At 42.7% G+C, this 23091-nt stretch overlaps 1 protein-coding gene across 1 annotated transcript in view; it reads left to right on the top strand.

The window, feature by feature from the left end:
* LOC144767802 (putative DBH-like monooxygenase protein 2) overlaps window positions 1–23091 on the top strand; it is a 169779-nt gene that overhangs the window by 57585 nt on the left and 89103 nt on the right. Inside the window, exons 6-7 of the mRNA XM_078651180.1 lie at window positions 13806–13908; window positions 21651–21817. Coding sequence (XP_078507306.1) covers window positions 13806–13908; window positions 21651–21817 — 270 coding nt within the window. The remainder of the gene's footprint in view (window positions 1–13805; window positions 13909–21650; window positions 21818–23091) is intronic.

The raw sequence follows: 23091 nt of genomic DNA, 5'->3' as shown, positions 1-23091 counted from the left end.
CCATGTGTCCTGCATAATACATATATGGTTGGATTTGACTAGTTTTATCCATTTCATGAGATTATTTTAAGTGAATGATGGCCTCCAGGCATCAGGGATAAAGAGTGAAGAAAGATATCCTGACCCATTTACTCATCTAAAGATGCTGTGCTAAGGATGGTATTTGCGCTGTCCTGAGTATGAAGATCATCTTCTAAGGTGGTTTGCACAGGGAGATTAGGACTGTCCCAATAAATTAAGAATGTCAGTGGCTCACAATTTATAGGAGGAATGATGTTTAGGTCTAGGTTGAGGGTGTTAGTTTCAGTGAACTTGAGTGCTAGGTTGGACTGTAGTGTGTGGTGGTGTCTGGTAAATCTAGCAGAGGCAATAATCTATTGCTACAGGGGAGCTCAAAGGTGGATTTTGGAGATTCACTATTAATATTTCTTAAGTTATCAGAGAGCTATTCAATCCTGCATGCACCACTTAAGCACTCAATCAGTCATCCATGCACCACTCTTACATTCATTCAATCATCAATGCACTACTCATGCATGCCCTCAATCACCATTTACGTGTTCATACACTGATTTATTCAGCTTATCTTTTTTAACTGAATAGATTTTTCTTTAGTATTGTTGTGAATTTTTAAGTTTTACTCTAAAAAATATATTCTTGCTGGGACCAAAACGGACTACTGGGAGTGCAAAAACGTTAACATGCATTCACAAATGTAGAAAAGCTATGAAGGGTCCAAAATAAAATTTAAAAAATCAACATTTGTAACTCTTTGCAGCATTTCAAAGGACTGTTTTGTACTGCTCTCCAGCACTCACTACACCTGCACAATCCATGCACTATTATGTAATGAGGGAAACTCTGGAGCCAAATCTTGAACTTGTAATTTGCCCTCTGAAGGTGCTCTTTGCCCCGGTATTGTTGCGGCTGCTACTGAAGCTAAGGGTCCTCCAGCTTCATGTTGTCTTCTTGCTGCTTTCAGTCTATTGATGTGTTATGTTTTTAAATGGTAAAGCATGGATGCAATCCTGCAAGAATTTTCCTTATTTTTCACCCTTGACATTGTCTTCTCACGTTTTGTGCATTGCACAAATTTGGCGACTGTTTTTGATTCGCCCGACAGAATTCTGAAGAAATCCCTGGCTATGCTTGATTCCTTCTTGGGAGGCCCCTCATTACCTGAGTCACCAGAATCCACCTCTTGGACTTTCTGGTCCATCTGCTGTTGCACCTGATCTCCCTTTTCTGGCTGAGTTGCCATTTTTGCTAAAATATGTAAAAAACCACTCAAACAAATATAAGTGAGCTGCTCACAATGACCTCCTCTTGAAGAATTTTCGTGATAGATAAATGGGCATGTTCTTCCTATTCTTATAGTTGAAAGGTATATCATCCAATCATATTTCTTCCTTTCCCGGTCACATGATCTGCATGACAATAGGCGTCCTTGCGAAGACCAAAAATTTAACAGAATAATATTTTGCTTGAAAATAAGTACTAAGACTTAAGTGTTAATCAACTGATATTAAACCCCAAATGTAATATGTAAAAATATGTGTTATACACTTTACCAAAAACATACTTTCATCACGGTTACCGACGTGATCGCGACTTCCGGCATCTCCGCTATCAGACAAAACACCAAGTAGAAGGCTTTTATTTGAAAAAATTCTTCCAAAAGTTAGTTCTGAAGAGTATATCAATAAAAATCTTATGTCGAATATTAATTAAAATATGTCTAAGTAGGTGTCCCAGAGTTTTAAAAAAAACATGCGCATTTCTCGACTACCAATGACGCCGTGGTCTAGGGAGTCACGGCGAATATATGAAACACCACTTTGAAGAGGTTTTTTCACAAAAGCATCACACAAAATCAAATATAAACTCTACATTACTAAAAAACCATGTGTATGCTGTTAAGGAAAACCTATCTATATATATGTTTAGAACATCCTCAAAAACATGCGTCTTCAGCGACGTCACGGTGGGTATCGCAACGTTGCTGCAAATATAAGATTTTTTTAAAGAAAAATAATTGCTTATTAATCCACTGAAGAAAATACAAGCTTTGAAAAATACACATTATAGAGCCATCTCAAATGACATCACTGATGGAATCATCCGCATGATCTCTGATGTACCCACTCGCACCCCAATGTAACCTTTCATACACCCACTCTGACGTCCATACTACAATTCTCAAAACCATTGACACACCCACTTATTGATTCATAGGTCAACACACACATCCACTCATATGCACATACAGCTGCTCATATACCAACTCACTCGCTTTTACAGCCACTGATATATCCACTCATACACCCATACAGCCACTTACACACTGTCAGTCACCCATAGAGCTGCTCACACACCTACTCACTCACCCATTGTGTCCATCACACAGCCACTTACGCACCTATACAGTTATACAAACACCTACTCACTTATGCATACATATTCTAACACATACTCACCTATACAGTCTCTGACACAAGAACACACTCACCCATACATCCACTCTCACAGTCAGTCGCTTACACATAAAGTCGCTCATATATTCCAACACTCACCTATACTGTTTTTCACATATGCAGTTTCTCACCCATATATCACTGACACATTCATTCACACACAGACACAGCCTAACACACACTCAGCCACCCATACAGTTTATCACAGGTATGCTCACTAACCCATTCAGGTACTGACTCACCTGCACACTCATCCACACAGGCAGTCACACATCCCCTCACCCACCCACACAGACACTAAGACACCCATACAGATATTCAGACAATCAATCAATTATCCGTACAGCCACTCATGTATACACTCACCAACCAATACAGGCACTTATAGACTGAATTGACAGACGGATACAGACATTCACAGAACCTAGTCACTCACTAATACATTCACTGTTACACCTAATAATAGAATCTTCCATACAGGCCCTCATCATCATCACCATCACCACTTTATTTGGTTTCACATATAAAACCTTGAAAGTCATATAAACATCAATAAAACTGCACCAAAATACAAAATCACACTACAGTACATCCAGTGTAATCTAATATACAGGGTTAAAATTCATGAGACCAGAAGCCAAGATTAGTCTAAGCTTGACATAAGCCTTACAGCAACCCGTAAAAAAGTATGCGCGTACAGAACAGTGTCCTTGGAGAGGAACTGTAAAAAGATAAAAGCTGGTCTGACCCTCCTAAAATAAGCCTTTTTAAGAATGGGCATAATAAATAACTTTCTGGGAGCCACATAAAGACTACAAAACAATAAAAAGTGTATCATGTCCTGTGGAGACTGATTGCTTCAGCCAAGAGGAATTAGACACGGCCCTCTATGTGCACCATGTGGTTGTGCCAGGAGATAATGGAAAAGATCGATCCGGAATCAGGTCAACAGGAAGCGATCATGAATGTTTTAAAGCCCGAAGAGGTATGATTCAGTGGTGGGTACAGTTTTTAACAAAATGTACCTAGGCATATTGGACTTACACAGCTCTATTTCCTCTCTGTCACTGCAGCTCCTTCTGATAAAATGCTTTTTAGCCCAGGAAAAGCACCTCTTGCATATAAGCTCAGGGTTATCAAATAATTCTATCATACCTAGCCTAGAAAGGCCTGCTCTTATATACTGGAGCCATCCGATATGCTTGAAGTGGTCAAGGGAGAGGCAATCCTTTAAAATAGCTCTACTAAATGCATTATCTTGCTTAGCCTAGGTCTTTAGCCACAATGCTAATGGGCGAAAGGCCAGTTTGCCTAATAGAAAGGGCATCCCCAATTCTTCGTGCACAAAATGGGACAGGGTACTTTGCGGTACTGAAAGGGCCCGTCTTAAAAAGGAGTTTTCAGCAACTTGCAGACCCTCTAGACCAATGTGACCCCATATCTCACTCCCATAACTGGCCTTTGAAATGCATTTCGCTTTATAAATCTTTAAAAGGGCCCCTATTGTTTCCCCCCCTACTCTGGAAGCAAATTCAAAAACAGCTGTGGTCGCTTTAGCTAGGTCCCCTTTCCTACGAGTGAGTAAGGGCCCCCAACTCAGGGTATCACCAAACACTATTCCCAAATAGGAATAGACTTTTGTCTTGGATATTGACAGAGTTCCTATCTTAAAAGCTGCCTTCTTGGCTTCGCACGGTCCCACCTGCATGACAAAGGATTTGGTGTAATTAACTGTCAGGTCCAAATTCTCCATAAATTGCGCAAAGGAATTAAACAGGAGTTGTAAACCCCTGGCTGTCCTGTCCATGGGAACAGCATCATCAGCGTATAGGAGAACCGGCAAGCAATGCTTACCCACCTGGGGCAGTCAGCTTTTGTATCCACAAGGGCCTTCTCCAGGGAATTAATATATATGTTAAAAAGAAAGGGGGCTAATATACACCCCGCTTTGGAGTCTCTATGAAGGTCATTAAGAAATAAAACAATGTCCATGTCAATAGATGACATAAAGTGCCACAGCTTTGATCAGTTGACACAGCCAATTGTTGAGGTCAGGTCCATAAAGGCTCGGCGGATAGAGCTAGATCAAGCCACGTTGTACCTATTCAGTACCATATACAAATGTAGACATTGTTCCACTGTGGAACGGCCTAGGCGGAAATCATATTGAACCTCAGCTAAAATGTTATGTTCATCGGCCCTTGATACGAGTCTATTCAGTACCATATGGTCCACCACCCTCACCACAGAATCCGAAAGGGAAATTTTCCTGTAGCAAAGAGTGCTGTCCCGATCCTCCTTTTTGAAGACTGGGACTATGGTCGATCTGGGCGGCCGACCTGGACTGCTCAATTAATGACAGGCAATATATATATATATATATATATATATATATATACAAACTTAACACTCATAAACTTTTGAAAAATGCTCATGTCATTAGTAATGTTGTGCTTATGACTTCACATAATACATCACTCATGACATGGTCAGCGATATCACCAATGACCGCACTGATGACATTTCGAAAGTCATCGCTCATAATATCATCAAGAAAATTGCTAATGCACCCACTCACACCCCCATAGAACCTTTCATACACATAATCCCACATAACTCTTAACAAAAACATTCACAGACCCATACCAGTATTTGCACACCCACTCACTGATTGATAGATCTATACACACCCACTCACTCACTAATACAGTCACTGACATATCCCCTCATACACTAATAAAGCCACTCACACACTGAGTCAGTCACCCATAGAGCTGCTCACATACCTACTCATACGCACACTAACACGTACTCACTCTCCTAAACAGTTACTGATACAAGCACACACTCACCCATACAGTCACTCTCACATTCACTCACTCACCCATACAATCACTTGCATACCACATCACTCACCTATACTACCTTTCATATACCCAGTTACTCACCCATATATCACTAACACATCCACTCACTCACCCATATTGCCATTTAACACTCACTCACCCATACAGCCCCTCACGCATGCAAATACTAGCCCATACAGTCACTGACTCACTCATTCATGCAGGCAGTCTCACACACACACACACACACACACACACTCACCTACCTATCCACACAGAAACTCAGACACCCATACAGGAACTCGGACAACCAATTACTCACTGATACAGCTACTCATGTACCCACTCACACACCCATACAGCCACTTTGAAAACAACTAACGGACTGATACAAACATTTTCACAACTAGACACTCACCCATACATTTACTGAGACACCTAATCCCTCACTTATACAATCTGTCATGCAACCACTGAATCATCCATACAGGTACTCATACAAACACTGATTCACTAATACACCTTGGTGTATATATATTTAACTCTCATGAATGTTTTTAAAACACTCACAGTCACTGGATGATGTCATTAGTGATGTCATTTGAGATGTCATCAGTGATGTCATCAGTGGTGTTACTGATCATGTCAAGAATCATATAATATGTGAGACCATGAGCAGTGCATTGTGGGGGCGAGAGTTATAGTTAGCTCATCTAACTATAACTGCTGAATTTCTCTGGTTTTGTATCAGTAAACTCTGCCTTCAGGATTGTTAAGGCCTGCCATAGGAGTGACTTATATGTGTATATGTGTCTGTTATTAAAGGTAAATAAAGGTAACCTATATCTTAGTAAGAGGTGCATGCACCACCTTACCCAGGCTGAAGTAGCAGACCTGTGGTGTCATTTTGGAATGCTTCCCAGGGGTGGCCTGATACATGCTTCAGCCCCTGGTAGGCCTCTAGGGTACCTATGCCCTTAGTACCTAAGGTACCCTATAATAGGGACTTACAAGGGTAACCCAGTAACCAATCTGGAGTGTACCTAATGTACATGCAATCAATTTAGAGAGGAATCAGCTAGGCTGGAGTCCTGGTTAGCAGGACCCAGTCTGACGTAAGTCGAGAAACAGTGAAACACCAGCAAAAAGTGGGGGTAACCATAGAAAGCAGATCCTACTGGTCCTTTGACATGCATTTCTTTGTAGGTGATAAACACAGCTTAAAAGAGGATCTTCTTGCAGCTGGTAACCAGTGTAAGGCCCACAAGGCAGGGTAGATTTGTGCTTGTGGCTTTATATGTAGCAGTAGTCTAGCATCAGAGTTCTGAATTCTTCGGTATTCTTCCATGGTTGATAAAGGTGAGCTGTGACATAGACCATTAGCATAACCTAGTTTTCATAGGACAAGATAGATTGCCGCTTTGACCTTGTGGGGACTCATAGGTAAAGGAAGATGTTGTGTAGTGTTTTTATTGAAGAAATCTTGATGCTGCTACCATATCCACTCCAGCATTATTGATCAGCTTTGGATCCATGGTAATTTTGACATTTCTTACCTCCTTCAATGTTTTTGGTGATTGTCCTAGATCACCAGTCCAGGCACAGAGAAGGTGATATGTTTTTCAGTCGCCACAGGGGATTACTTAAGTTTTGGATGCAGTGAGCTTAATTTGGCCCCATGTCAACCATTGGTCAATGGCCCAGAGACAACTAAAGATTTTGGATTTTCCAAAATCTTTGGGACATTCCAATTTAAGAAGTATATGCGTGTCATCTGCAATTTTATAGCATGTGAATAGAAACCAATTTCCTTTAGAAGTTGAAAAGCATGGATGAGATGATTGAGGCTTGAGAGACCCCTGATTTTACTCTTTATTTTTTTCAGCAATGGATGAGATTTTTTTCTGTTGGAAAGGTAAGACTGGACGAAAGTGAGAGCTGTGCCCTTTGTTCTGGATTCCTAATGCCCTAGGATTAGTGTGTCGGGATTCACTGTATCGAAGGTAGCAGTAAGTGCAGCAACCTGATTCTGGTCTACTGTGCTTTTACGGTCATTCCAATTTGAGATTATTTATAATTTAGTGCCACTACCTGGATGGAATCCAGTTGTGAAGTTCGGATTTGACATCAATGATATCTAGAGGATGGCTACTCTTTTTATACGTTTTCCCAGTAATGGTCTGTGTGCTATAGATCTGTAGTTTATTTATTTATTCATTTGTAGAGCGCTTGGTAACACCGAACAGTGTGTCCCCACGCTGAGACATTGGAAATGAAGAGGTGGTACTCTCTTCTGCTTATCCTACCAGGATGCATGAACTCCTTGATGTAGCCGTTATTCCTTTTTAGCAAACAACCAGGTCTTTAGTTGTTTGTGGAATCTGTTTTCAAATGGCTCTGTTCTTAGGGCAATCGGTAAGGTGTTCCATGTTTTCGCCACAAGGTTTCTCAAGGAGCCTGCCCCAATTATTATATATATTCTTGGTACCGACACCAGTGCGTTCCCCATGGATCTTAGGTTCCGTCCAAGGATGTATTCGGTTAGCAGTGGATGAAGTTATTTAGGACCGTTCTTTGTAAGAATGAGATGACAATGGCACAGTGCCTTAAACATGATTCTCTTTTCCACTGCAGTCCAATCAGGGCATTCTTCATGTTAGCTCTTCTCGATAGACTAAGCACCAGTCGAGCCGCTGCGTTTTACACCCACTCTAGTTTGGATAGTTCTTTTTTTGTGGTGCCAAGATATAAAACATTCCCATAATCCAATTGGGAAGTTATTACCGCATGCACTATTGTTTTCCTAGACTTCGATGGTAGAAGATCAAGGATCTTTCTCAGGATTTTCATGGCCCCATAGCATTTACCCGCTACCTTCCGAATTTGGCTTTCGAATGTCAACTCGGCATCAATCCATATTCCTAGGTTTTTTACTTCTGCTTTTGGGTGGGTAGTTGGCTTAGTGACTCAGGCCACCACACCGAGGACCATATTGTTTGTGTCTTTCCCACAATCATAACCTCTGTTTTACTACTGTTTAGCTTGAGGCAGTGGTTCGACATCCAGTCTTCCACATTTTCTAGACATTTGGAGAAGCGGATTGCTGCTTGATCATCATTTTGTGACAGTGGTACAATTAGCTGTGTGTCATCCGCATAGGAAACGATCAACACTTTATGTTGCTCCACTCGTTCAGCCAGTGGTCCCACATAGAAGTTGAATAGAGTGGTACTCAAAATGGATCCTTGTGGGACCCCCTGGGACAAGGGAATGCTCTCAGATAAGTGTGTCTGTTGTGCCACTTGAAAGCTCCGCCCGGAAAGAAACAATGTCATCTATCTCAGAGTGCTACGCCTGATGCCACAAGCTTCAAGTCTTTCGAGGAGTTGCCAAGGTTTTGAGTATTCGGCTGTGTTTTCTTTAATAAGAGGCATATGTATGTCCTTTTTAAGTCTTCTGGGAAAACTCCTTTCATTAAGCAGTTGTTGATGAGTGTTCTGACTTGAATGGCAGCTGAAGTTCTTAAAATAGTGTTTTGAAGATGTGAGGTACACAAGGGTCTGAATTTCCCGATTCATATACTGTGCATTGATATTGTAATGGTATCTGCCCCCTGGGGGTGTTGGTTTGAAATGTTGTGAAATTAACAAACATGTTTATTAATTTTCTCTGTCCCACCTGTGCCTCCTGATTAATCTGAAACACCCATACAGGAATGGTTTATGAAGGAGTGTATAAAAGCTCATGTTGCTGCATAAAGATGTAATATTTAGGTACATTTGCCAAAAAGGCCAGTGCTGCCTCCATTGTCCATATGAATTGTGAACTGATTTAGAGGGTAAAGGTTTTCCAGCTTTATAGTAGTAGGTTTAGATTTGTTCTACTATGCATCATGCGATTGCCCCCTTAGATACTGACTGATGTGCTCTTAGTCACTCTTGAAAATAAGACAAACAGCTGCTTTCCCTTTCTAGGAGTCTTTCTTTCTTGGATGTAGTACAGGAGCTCCCTTTGCACATGCAATATATGTGGGGCTCTTTTTGCATGTGTTTTGGGATTTTGAAATAATGCAGATCATTTGAATTGTTTGGTTGACATGGAATTGTGACACCTTGGGTATGAACTGAGAATTGGTTCTTAGAACTACCTTGTCTTTGTGTGTTTGTGGATAGGGCCCTTGGATGGTGTGTATTTGTAATTTGGTGAACCCACACAAAAAAGTGATGACTATCATTTTTTTAATTTTTTTTATTATTCATCAGGTATGATACACAGCATTCAGCTTACAACCCATCAGGGCCAGCCGCATACAACTCGAACTGTATCTTATGTGGTAGATGAACACAGCCTCAAGGCCGACAACCCTGAGGTCCAGCGGCATAAATTGGTCTATTTCAGCGCTGCACAATCATACAAACATTCGGTAATACAGAGGTATGGGTCTGTAGGGTTTTCTCTTTTTTTATGTGAACCCGCAGTTACAGAGCTATGCTAGCACTCATCAACGTCTTCAGGTGGATAGTGGCCCGCTTTGACATATGTGGGTCATGTGGAAGAATGTCAGTTAAGTTCGCCCTCCAAGAGGGCTCGGGGCAACGGTAGTGGAGGATGAGGCTGCACAGCATCCTAAGTGTGTCGGTGAGCGAGTATCTATATAGCTGATCTACCCTGGTGAGAGTGTCTGATATTTGTATCGGCATTCAGGCAGGATCACCTCGGTCATGGTTGCTACTCTCAAAGGTCCCATGGTGTAGCGTGTACAGTAGCCAACTTTGAAAAGCCTGGTCCAAAGGGAGGTGGGACCAGCGCGTCAATAAACTTCAAAACAGTAACATGGGAAATATACGGTAAAAGGAAGGGGAGTGAGGGTAGAGATAGCCATGTGCTCAGGGAAGGAAGTGCGTTGCCATTGTATCGGTAGCGGTCAAGTGGGCGGGTAGGCAGGAGACTATATTGTGCGGCTCGCCTGCATGTCAAGTACACAAGGGGGGATGACCACCAGAAGGGCGTGTCAAGTGCGGTAGTACAGTACTGTCCGTAAGGTAGCCCGTGGCAGGACCCCCGACAATAGTTGGATGTGCGGGGACGGAGGCGTGGGAGGGGCAATGCACGCACCACTGCGGAACAGCCAGGTTTGTAGCGTGTGCCGATCGAGACATGGGGGCCATGCAGGCAGCAATCAGTGTAGCATATACGATGGTGCAATAATGTGTGGGTGCTGGGGAGGGGGAAAAAGGAAAATCATATGAGTAGGGAAGGCTGCTGGGTGCAGGTGTTCCTCATAGTTTCCACTGCAGGGAGGGGCACGGGGGGGGTAGCATATATCTCATCACGTGATCCCCTGTTCCACACATTTCTGTTGAAAGGATTGGAGGATGTCATCCCATTGTTGGGCAATTGGGAATTTCCTAAGGCCCGCTGTCTCCTCCCGCCACAGGACTGTGCTCTCTGCTCGCGCCCAATTTGTGAGCGACAGGCCCCAGTGTCGGATGTGCGGAGGTGTGTCGGCTTTCCACCGCTTGGTGAGCAGTTGCTTGGCCGTGATCAGCCCGAGATCCCAGTACCGGGCCTGGACTTTATTCAGCTGTGTGCGTTTGTACAGCCCCAGTATGCAGGCCTCCCAAGTCCTCGGCACGTGTTCCGTAGTGCAATGCGTAAGCAGCGCAGTCACCCCATCCCAGTAGTGTTGAAGGGCAGGACAGAGCCAGAGCATGTGGAGGAGGTCTGCTCCCACCAAGGAGCAGCGGCTGCAGGCAGTGTCCGTGACCAAAAAATATCTGTTTATTTTGTCCGGGGTGAGGTATGCACTGTGTAGTATGTAGAGTTGTATAATTTTGAAGCGAGGGTTACATGGGACGTTAACTGGGCCAGCCAGGACCATCGCCCACTCCCTATCCATCCAATCCCTCCCCCTGTCTGCCGCCCATTTCTCTCTCAGTTGCACGGTGGCGGGATGAGTGTGAAGGAGGAGAGCTTGTGCTAGCCAGTGAATTATGTGCGTGCCATTACTCATAACGTGAAGGTATTGTATAAGATGATGTATGGGCAACTCGTCAGAAATGTCACCCCAGGCGGCAGTCAGCGTGTGGGTGAGGGACGCATGCAATAGGAACTGTCCAGCTGGAAGAGATGTGTCTGCACAAGATTGGCGAAGGGGAGGAGGGCGCCATCGGAGTACAGATCCCCCAGTGTTTCCAGAAAAGTGACGACTATCATGAAGGCTTTTTTAGTGTTAGGGAATTGAGTTCCTCTTTATACATGGGTTCAAATGTTTCTGTCATTAGTTGACCAAGCATGTTGTTTAGATTCCACATAGGTGTTGGTGTGGCCTTATGTGGGGCTACCTTCTTTGAAACTTTCAGGAAGCTTTATTACCAGTGATGTGAAAAACTGTTTTCTGACAGTATAGGCTACAATTGCAGTCAGGTGGAACTTGAGCGAAACATATGTTATTCAGTAGATAGGTATGTTAGCACTTTGATGCCCTGAGTCCTGCTTTCTAACATGTTTTGTCTCACACAATTGGACATTTCTGTTTCATTTATAGCATTTGTGTGTACTAGCTCTTTTTGCATCTTGAGTGTTTCCGTTGTTCTCGATGGAAGCTAAAGTTGACCAAATTCTAGGTACTCAAGTGCCATATTGATAGATTTAGAGTGGGTCAAGGTGGTATAATTGTCCACTTTTCATTATGAGCAGGTTGTGTTTGAGATGAAACCTCTGTCCTCGTGATATTTCTAAAAACCATGTTTGCCTGGCGTCTGAGGTTTCGCATTTGTCCGGAAACATTGGTATTAGGGGTATCAGTGGAAAGGCGTATTAAAATGTCTCTGACAAGTCTTTCGACAGAGCTTCAGGGCTGTGGGTACCTGGACAAGTAGTTTTGGCATCGTACGATTTGTGCAATTGTGAACAAGTCCAGTGCCTCTTTATATAGCTCTCACGCGAGGGATGCATTTGCGTGCATGGTCATGGTTAGCCTGCCTGCTTCTACATTTTGTATGCCTGGTAGGTGAACCATCAGCAGCATTGTTCTATTAGAATTGCCATCTCTATATCACCTGTGCTCATTGGGACAAGTGGAAACATTTCAACTCTCCATGCGTGTTGAAGTAGAACAATACTGTCTTTCCCTTCACCTGCACCTGGACCTGGAAGAGCTTCTGTGATAGAACATTGTCTTGAGTTCCAGAAGGTTTATGTGTTTCACTTCTTCCATTGGGTAACACAGGCCCCTGATCTTTAGATTGTCCAGGTGTAATACCCATCCTGTGTGAGAATTATCTGTGGAAATGGTCACTTTTGGAATTAGTAGCTTGAATGGTTTCCCCACAGTAATGTGGTGTGTGTTCCTCCAGCTTGTCTCCTTTTGATTCCTCTCTGTGACAACCACTTGATCCTCACACCTGCCTGTGATCACTGAAAATTTGATGTTAAGCCATTCTTGTAATAGACACAGGCGAAGCTTGACCTGTGGTGTGAGCAGTATGCATGATGCCATCATAGCCATCAAAATAAGCAAGATGATGGATGGAATGTTGCACAATGGCAAAACATTCACCCCCAGTCAGAGATCTGGGTTTAATCCATCGTTATTTTGCTCACCAAGCCACCCCATTTCAGACATGAACTGGGGTAGTGTGGAGTGCAAAAAAACAATGGATTTAGGCCCAGATCTCTGTACTGTATGAAATTGTTCTGCATTCTGTCCATCAACTGTTGTTTTTGCATTTGTCACCCTGAGCGGGATGGGTATGCTCAGATGTGAGTCCTGTGCTCTCTGCACCACTGGAGTCAGGGTATCCTGGCTGATGACGGCTGATAGCCAGAAACCGATCCTTGGATGCTTGATTCCGGCCCAGGGAAGACATGGCTTGGCAGTTTGGGCTGGACTGTTCCCATGAGGCACAGGGTCAAGGCTGATTGGCATATGGCCATGTCTGAACTGGGGTGGTGTGGAGTGGTGTGGAGTGCAAAAAAACGATAGATTTAGGCCCAGATCTCTCTACTGGGGTGAATGTATGACATTGTTCTGCATTCTGTCCATCAACTGTTGTTTTTGCATCATACCCATCAGGTACATTACTGTCTTCACTGGCTGGGAATTACCCTTCCAGCCTCGAGGTATAGGCAAGTTTGTTTAGTTAATGCCTTGACTGTCTTAGACTCTGGGGGAGCTCTTTCTAACCTTAAGTTCAGTATCACCCCCAAGAATAACTTTATCTGTTCAGACTGCGGCAAAGACTTCTCCTGTCCTCTTCGGCAACTGTTGCTTTGTAGTGAGAATTGTCTTACATAATTCAAACTGACACATATCGATGTCAAATTATTTTAATTTGAAAGTGCATTATATGTCACATTTACTGTTTTCCTGTTTCACAAATGTTACAACAATTCCTGAGCAAATATTTAAAAAATCAGTCATGTGGTCAGCTTAGTTCTTGTCTCCTGTTTTGTTATAATGATTTATTTTCTTCCTCTGCAGGCATTCACATTCCCCAGCAATGCTGGCATCCCACTGGGTAAAGGTGTCGCTCCAACCTACGTCAGACTAGAAATCCACTATAACAACATTATGTTGCAAAGCGGTAGGTGCTTGGTTGTGGGATATGACAGTGTATTTTTGACTTTAGCAAGAACCAGATCACTTGCGATGAAAGGTGTTGATACTTTTGTAGGTTTCACTTGCGATGAAAGGTGTTGCTTCTTTTGTAGGTTTCTTAATTCCTGGTTATAACGCTCAAAACTCCATGATTGTGACAGTACTCCTGCATTGGGTAAACTACAGCATTTATTTCACACCAAATTGAAAAGTGAAAATGTGCCCATTTAGGAAAAATCTGCAAAAAACAAATACATAAATAAACATATAAACAACACTTTAAATTGTATTGTGTTGTTTTGTAATTGCATTTATACAGCACTTACTAACTCTGATGAGGCTTTAAAACGCTTTGTCGGTGGTAAGGATTAGTGATGAATTAGTATGGTGAAATATGAAATATAGTGAAATATGAAAATAATTTGAACAGTGGATATGTTAGTCTGTTATTAGGATTGAGCAGGATAGTGGAGGGATACTAGAGGGAAAAGGTTTGCATTTATATAGCGCTTGCTACCCCTGATGAGGTGTTGAAGCGCATTTAGGCGAGTAGCAGGCTACTCCAGAACCAAAAAAGGATTAATGGTGAATTAGTCTTGGGAAATATGAAATTAATTTGAGCGGTGGGCATGATAGTCTGTTATTTGTGTAGAAAAGGATAGTGGAGGGATGGAAGAAGGAAGGGTGTGCATTTATAAGGTGCTTGCTATGCCTGATAATGTTTTGAAGTGCTTTTTGGCAGGTAGCACACTACTCTGAAACCCAAACAGGATTAGTGGGGAATTAGTATAGGGAAATATGAAATTAATTTGAGTGGTAGACATGTTAATTTTTTGGGGGGAGATCACAGCAGAACGAGGGGGTTTGGGATGTGTAAAGGGGAGGGGGAAAAGTCAGAGCTAAGAAGTTAGAAATGCTTGTCTGTGAGAAGTAGTAAAAGTAGTATGAGATGATGCAAAGAGGGATCGAGGAGGAAAGAGTCGAGAAAGGGTTATTTTGGGGATCATAGTAGTGGTATAGGGTTTGTAAGGAATGAGAGAGTGGAAGTCGAGTTTATATTGATAGAGGTATATGATGAGAAATAGGGTAGTGAATTGGAAAGAGTAAAACATGCCCCCTGCACGTTTGCAGAAGGGGATCAAATTCCCCTTGAATACACGGGGTCCCTGGGGGCCAACTAGCCCACCAGGAACCTCCAATATGCGCCAGGGGGCTGCGTTGCAGAGAGGTGTTCTGAGGCCTCGCCCCTTGATACACCTCTCTGCAACCAAGCTCCATGGCACTTATTGGAGGTACCTGGTGGGCTAGTTGGCCCCCAGTGGACATCAGGATTCGAGGGGACTTAATCCCCCAACTTAAAACGCGCCATGGGGCACGTTTTCAGAGTGGTGAAGGTAGGGGTCGGGGCCTGAGGTGATATGTGTGCAAACATGCCCTGTGGCATGTTTAAGTTGGGGAATTAATTCCTCTTCAATCCTGAGGTGCCCTGGGGGCCAACTAGCCCACCAGGTACCTCCAGTAAGTGCCACAGAGCTATGTTGCAGAGAGGTGCAAAAAGGGGCATGGCCTCTGAACACCTCTCTGCAACGCAGCTCCCTGGCGTATACTGGAGGTAACTGCTAGGTTACTTGGCCCCCTGGGGGCCTCAGGATTGAAGAGGAATTAATTCCCCATTTAAAAACGTGCACAGGGCGTGTTTGCACACATGTCACCTCAGGCCCGCCCCCTTCCTTTACCATTGTGCAAACGTGCCATGTCCCATACAAATACTCAGTTAACTAATCAATAACTAATATAGACTTTCACATAGCTAGTAACCAACTGGTGCAGCAGTGTACACAACAACTGACAGTGATACAGATATTCACACTGTTTAGTCGCTATCCAATATATTTAGTGAGACACTATAAATTAGTCAAGTAAACAGTTTATCACACTGCTACTAAATCCTCCATCCAGATATTTATATATCCACTCATTCTTCAATGCAGATTGTTATATATATAATACATATTTAAAAAACGAACCACACCACATTCACTGGATGATGTCATCCGCGATGTCATTCAGAGGCGCACCTCGAGTCAAATTTCGGGGGAGGGGAGGAGGCTAAGAAAAAATTGGGGGGGGGGATTATTCAAGCAAAAGACAGAGTGGAGCTGCAGGGGCCCTAAGGCGGGGTGAAAACCATCAAAGCCTCATTAACAAGCAAAAGGTCTTTAAAAGACCCGTGAAGTACTCGGGTGCGGCTGTTTGTGCGCCCGGGAAGCTGTCTCATCCTGGGCTGCCTCACAAGACGGGGGGGGGTGGCTGAAGCCCTGTGAGTCCAATGGGCATTGCGCGCCTGATGTCATTTGAGATATCATCAGTGATGTCACTGACCATGTCATGAATGGTGTAATATGTGACATCATCAGCAGTGGATTGCTTGCACGTGAGTTATAGTTAATACAACTAACTATAACGGAGGAATTTCAATGGTTTTGTACGAGTGAAAGGTCTAGCTAACTATAACACCCCTGAAACCTAAGGTTTTGTCAGTGACTTTCTAAGGTTTTTTAAATGCTAATTCCTAACTATAACATGTTTGAAACCTATGATTTTTTCAGTGAATATATATATTTCTCCGTGCCCGGTGCAAGAGGCCGCCCTGTAGGGTCGGGGGCTCCCCATTCGGAGGTGCTTTTGTGAATATATATATATATATATATATATATATATATATATTACCTACTGGCGGTCGCCAGTAGGTATATATAGTTAGGATTTTTTCTCTATGGGTTTTTTGAAAATTCTATGTCTAATAACTTTGGCGTTTGTGGACGGAATTGGCTGAAATTTTCAGGAAAATGGCACATTTTGTTTCTGAGCAGCCCCTGAAAATTTTGGGGGGGTTTGTCAAGGGGGGGCCGAGAAAAAAGGGGGGTCCCAAAACGCGTTTTTCCCATGTTAATTTCCATAGGGCGGTTGGCCTCACTTTTAGCCCGAACGGCTGAATGGATTTGCACGAAACTTGGCAAAATTGTAGGGACTGGTAGCCCGATGTGCCTTTTGTAGGTCTCAATATATGTGCTCCAGTGGATTTTGAGAAATTAACGTTTAAAAAAAGATATATATCTGTAAGCGCGCTCTGGGCAGCGCTCCAGGACGCGTACTTTTCGCGCAACGGAGCTTTGTGAAGCGAAGCTGATTGGTTCTCTGGCGTCTGTCAACATTCCAAAAAGTCCGTAGCGGCCGCCATCTTGTCTCTCGGTAGGATCGAGAGACAAGAGGAGGCCAAAACAAAGGGGCAAATAACCATAAGGGGGCATAGTAGATCCTCCCTGACCCCCTAGGTTTAATGTGGAGGCTTTAAAACGGCCCCGCGGGGCAAAAAAAAAAAAAATTTTTTTTTTGTTTTTTTGCGTGGGTAGCGCCCGGTCCGGGAACCGGGAAGCTTTCTGGGCAGCGTACTGCAATGAAAAATGAATGATAGACTTTTCAAATACTGTTGTTAATTGATTGTTGGTTTTGTTGATTATTTTTTATTTTTTTTTATTTTTTAAGGATTGTTTATTGTGTTTAATAATTTATTAAACTTTCTAACGCGGCACGTCATATGACGCATTACGCGACAACGCAGGTCCAGAATATAGTCAAAATGTCTCCACCAACCAGCGGACGGCACACAACCCCTTTCAGCAGGCTAAATAGTTCTGTTAAATGACAACAGAAGGGACAGGCAACAAGAACCATCAGTCAAAGAGGGGAGGGCAAGTTCTTCTCTACCGGGTCACGTTGGAGCGCTACCGGAACTGATCGAATTGGTAGTCTACAGTGTTTCTGGATGTTTCAGACTGAAGCTGGCGTTAGCATGAGAGCACCACCATTTCGTAGCTCCGTCGTGGCCATTCCACGAGCAATCATGCTAGGCGCTCCCCACCAGAAGCCTGCGGGAGTCGGGGGCCCCCAAGACTTTTGTAGAATCTTCAAGGATGAGGGGACGCTTTCGAGAATGGAGCCCAAGCTCTAGCAGACAAGCGTCCGAGTTCCAAGGTGTCGCAGGCCCATTTTAGTGGACCACGCCCAAATCTGAAGAGATGGCCGCCATTTTGAGAGTCCTGTGGCAGCCGCCTATCGCTGCACCGCAAGAGCGGGAGCAACTCAAGTACATGGTGAGCGAGACGCTGTAGTCGAAAGAGCGGGCGGTAAACAGCTGAATAGCGGAAGAGGCACAGTGTAGCAAAAGCGGGCTGAATGGCAAATGAAACGGAAAAGGGGTGCCCCACTACAGCGTGTCTTTAGGTGAAACGGATTGTGGGACAAGGTGAAGAATGGAAGAGTCACCAAAAGGAAAAAAGTTCCGCTTGACCCCGGGAGCCGGCCACCTATGTCGGGGGCGATCTCAGGCCACACCAGGGCAACACGACTTGGGGAGGGGGCCGGAGCCAAGCGCCCCCTCCGAGTCCGCGACATGACACCGTCCCTCGGGGGCCTCCGTCAAGCGGTTCAGGGTGGCACCGCATCACAACAGCCCCCACTTACTTTAAGAATAGTGAAGATGAAGCAATTGCAAATAGGCTTCAGACAATGTTACAAGCACTCCTCAAAACTTTGAACTTTCAGAGTGCATGAGTTGGGACAGCGAGGGGTGATTTGGTTTCTCGGACTGTTTTTCTGGTCTCTCACCACTGGCATACTTTAACGTTTTCTTGTTTCTAGGACATTAATAGGTTTTATCATTACGTTATGTTATCGTTTCTTTGTTTGTTGTTTAATAAAAGTTCATGTTCATCAGTGGCCTACTGATTTTCGTTTTCCTATTTTTTTCTTTCCAGGTTGTTTCATGGTAAAGTTTCTGTTAACAGGATACAGTGATCACTTCGTTAATATTGCATATGTCCTTTTCACTAGGGGTGCTCTCTGGTCGGGCCAGATGACGTATCTCTAGTAAATGGTCCGGGTGAAAAAGGTGCATCAATCAGTGGGGAGTAGATAGGCATGACAGATTACAACGGGGGAGAAAGGTCCGCATTACGTACCCTTTCACTACTTGCAAAGATTTTCCTACGTTTATTTGCAAACAGGGAATACCTCCAAAAAGAACTAATTCCCAAACAGTCAATGTTCGGACAATCAATCAATCAATGAGGAATGAAATAGGTACGACGTGTTAAAGGCTTGCGTTACCTACCCTTCACTATCTGCAAAGGGAGAGAGAATATTCCTATTCTTCCTCGTTTGCAGGTAGAGAAGATCCTTAAGAGAATTAACTTCGAACAATTCAATGCTCGATTGAAACAATCAACAAGGGGTACTGTGAACACAAATGAACGCCGCTTATGTACATACGCATTGCTATTTTCAACAGGTTGTTCCTAATGTTTCTATTTTAGCGAGGTCAAAAAGAGATCCCATTAGTGGCCTACTGATTTTGCTCGATTCCTTTTGTTTTTTTACACGATTTTTCGCTATCTGCAAAGACTAAACAGAGTATTGCGACTCTGTGCTTGTTTGTAAATAGAGAATGAACCAAAGAGAACAATCAATCAAATGGAGAGAGAAGCAGGCACGACGTATTACAAAGGGGGCAAAGGGCTGCGTTAACTACCCTTCACTATCTGCAAAGAGAGAGTACTCCTAATAGAAATGAGGGGTGGGGGGCAGTATTCAAAGCAGATCAGTGTGCATAAACACGAAAATGTTTTTACTTACCACGTACTTGACATTCGACAGCTTATGATATTTGCTATTAAAAAACCATTGAAATTCACTGAAAAAACCATAGGTTATAGACCATATATAGTTAGGAATTAGCATTTACAAAACCTTGAAAATTCACTGAAAAAACCATAGGTTATAGACCATATATAGTTAGGAATTAGCATTTAAAAAACCTTATTTTACTCACACAAAACCATTGAAATTCCATATATAGTTAGTTGCACTAACTATATATCGCGCACCCGCAATCCACTGCTGATCATGTCACATATTACATCATTCATGACATGGTCAGTGACATCACTGATGACATCACTGATGACATCTCAAATGACATCAATGACCACATCACTGATGATATCATTCATGTGACAATACAATGCATCTCCTCACGTTTTAATATAACCTCTGTTTCACCCAGTGTTAAATACAGAGTATAATTTTTGAAACCATTGACACACCAATACTAGTTACTACATACGTACTCACTGATTCCTACGTCTACACACACATTCACTCATTCACCCATACAATCATTCATACATACAATCACTCATCTTTACAACACTATCATATGCACTCATACACCTATACAGACACTTACACTCTGCCACTCATCCATGGAGTTACTCACACACCTAGTCAGTCCTGTAAAGAATCAATCACACTTCCATTTTCTTGTCTATACAGTTAAACATAGAGCACCTTACATTTTCAAACATACACTAACACATACTTACTTTCTTATACAATCATTGATACAAGTACACATTGATCGGCACAGAGTCACACACCTCCCAGCCAGCCACACACACACTCAGTCTCCTATACAAATACTTGGACAATCAATCAATAACCCATATAGTTAATCATATAGCTACTGATCAACACATGCAGCAGTTTACAGAACAACAGACATAATGATGCACAAATTAAGACAGTTTAGTCACTAACCCATGCACTCAGTGAGACACATTTAATCACTCACTCATACATTCAGTCATGCACCTACTAAATCCTTCGTCCAGACACTTATACATCTACTCATTCTTCAATATGTAAAACATATTTAAACTTTACAGAAACACACAGTCACTGGATGATGTCATCAGTGATCTCATCAGTGATGTCATTTGAGATGTCATCAGTGATGTCATCAGTGATGTCATTTGAGATGTCATCAGTGATGTCATTTCAGATGTCATTAGTGATGTCATCAGTGATGTCACTGAAGTATGGTGTTCTGTGTTTAACTGTATAGATGAAGAAATGGAAGTGTGATTGATTCTTTACAGGACTGACTTGGTGTGTGAGTAACTCCATGGATGAGTGGCAGTGTGTGACTGTCTGCATAGGTGTATGAGTGCATATGATAGCGTTGTAATAATAAGTGACTGTATGTATGAGTTATTGTATGGGTGAATGAGTGAATGTGTGTGTAGACGTAGGAATCAGTGAGTGCGTATGTAGTAACTGGTATTGGTGTGTCATGATGTCATCAGTGATGTCATTTGAGATGTCATCAGTGATGTCATCAGTGATGTCATCAGTGATGTCACTGACCATGTCATGAATGATGTAATATGTGACATGATCAGCAGTGGATTGCGGGTGCGCGATATATAGTTAGTGCAACTAACTATATATGGAATTTCAATGGTTTTGTGTGAGTAAAATAAGGTTTTTTAAATGCTAATTCCTAACTATATATGGTCTATAACCTATGGTTTTTTCAGTGAATATATATATACATAACATATATAAACACTGAAAACAAAAAAATAACAAGTATTAAATAAGAATAAAACTGAAATGAAGTTCACAATATGGAATAACTCTAAAGGTATTTAGACCTTTACCAGGCTGAAATGATGGTGATCCAAAATAATTAATGGTAACCCAACTTGGTGGCGATCAAAACAGTGACACACAAACCATTAGGGGTATTCTGTGTCCTCCAGTTCTCTGCTATTATTCTTTTTAAACTGTTTTATTAATAGAAGTATTGTGTGTCTTTTTTTCCAGGGCGAACAGACAGCTCTGGCATCCGGCTGTATTACACCCCAATCCTACGAGAGCATGATGTTGGCGTACTATCAACAGGGATCATAGCACGGACTTTTAGCTTTATCCCTCCAGGGGCAGAATCATTCAACCTTTACTCACTCTGCAAAACTGATCTTTTCAATCAGGTAATTAAATGCTATGTGTTTATTGAGTTACAGTCTGTTGTTTGCCCTTAATATTTAGAACATACCTGCATACTAGAATGCTGAAACCTTATTACACTTTGGAATTGCTAAAGCAAGTGGAACTGATAGAGATCGCAGGTCACCCGACCAATATTTCCACCACTGTGTTCTCGGGCCCATATATTTCATTTCACCATATACATTGATCAGATGACCTTACAATCCACTATCAATAATTGTGGGTCCCTTTCGATTACTTCCAGTGTACCCAACTTACCATCCACCGTTATGGGTACCTATGACCACGATGGGTCAGGGAGCTAGCTGTAAAAGGAAAGGCAGCAAAAATACAAAACCCAACCTAGATTTAATTTCGATGTTTCATCAAATGACCACGGACAACTGGGAAGTTTTAAGTTTCTTTATCTAGAATTCATTTTGGAAAATCATAGCGTTTACAGTATAACAATCAATAGTCAGAATTTATACTATGGAGACAATTTTCATGAATATGAATGGGACATAAGGGTCCTAAACAGCTATAGTAAGGGTGATAAGTGGAATCACGCTATAACTCTAATAAAGTACTTCAGTCAGTTTTATACGAGAAAAGATTTATAGACCTCAACAGGAAATTGTAAACTGCAATGGAGAAAAATTATTTCTAAAAGGTAGGGTAACATTGGAACACGCTATGAAATTAAATGCAAATAACTTTATGATATGCAATGGTTGCGGGAAAAAGCATGGAAAATTATCATATGCAAAGAATGTCTTTATTGAAGCAAAGACAGAAAAATAGAAAGGTGCAGTTTAGAGTTTTCGGCAAGACATTTGCCTAGACTGGTGTGAAAACCAACCCTGGCCACGGGTCAGTTAAGGACAGGAAATACCCCAAGGAATAGCAGTCATCAATGGGACAGCAGGTGCAGAATGGACACCCCAAGACAGGACAGGAAACCCAGATTAGGATCAGGACAGGACCACCAGGACACGACCAGCACCCGCAGTTCGGAAGCAACGCCTGCGCTCCACCCTCTCTGCAGCTATCAGTCAGAACCCCGATTGGGTTGGCGAACTCCCCAGCAAAGTGCTCCGCCAGCACTTAAGGTTTAGTAAAACCTTAGTCTATGGTCAGATTCGGACAGAGTGCTCCGCAGCGCTCTGTCTATACAGTCACCTATTGAGTGCGTTGGGTCAGTGACAGGTCAGCTATTCCGACAAGTCGGACAAATTCCCTAGGTGAACCTAGGCTAGATATACTGTTTTGGGAC

Source organism: Lissotriton helveticus, chromosome 7 (assembly GCF_964261635.1).
Source record: "Lissotriton helveticus chromosome 7, aLisHel1.1, whole genome shotgun sequence".
Taxonomy (NCBI): domain Eukaryota; kingdom Metazoa; phylum Chordata; class Amphibia; order Caudata; family Salamandridae; genus Lissotriton; species Lissotriton helveticus.
Note: the sequence above shows the minus strand (reverse complement) of the source record. Positions and strands in the feature narration are given on the sequence as shown.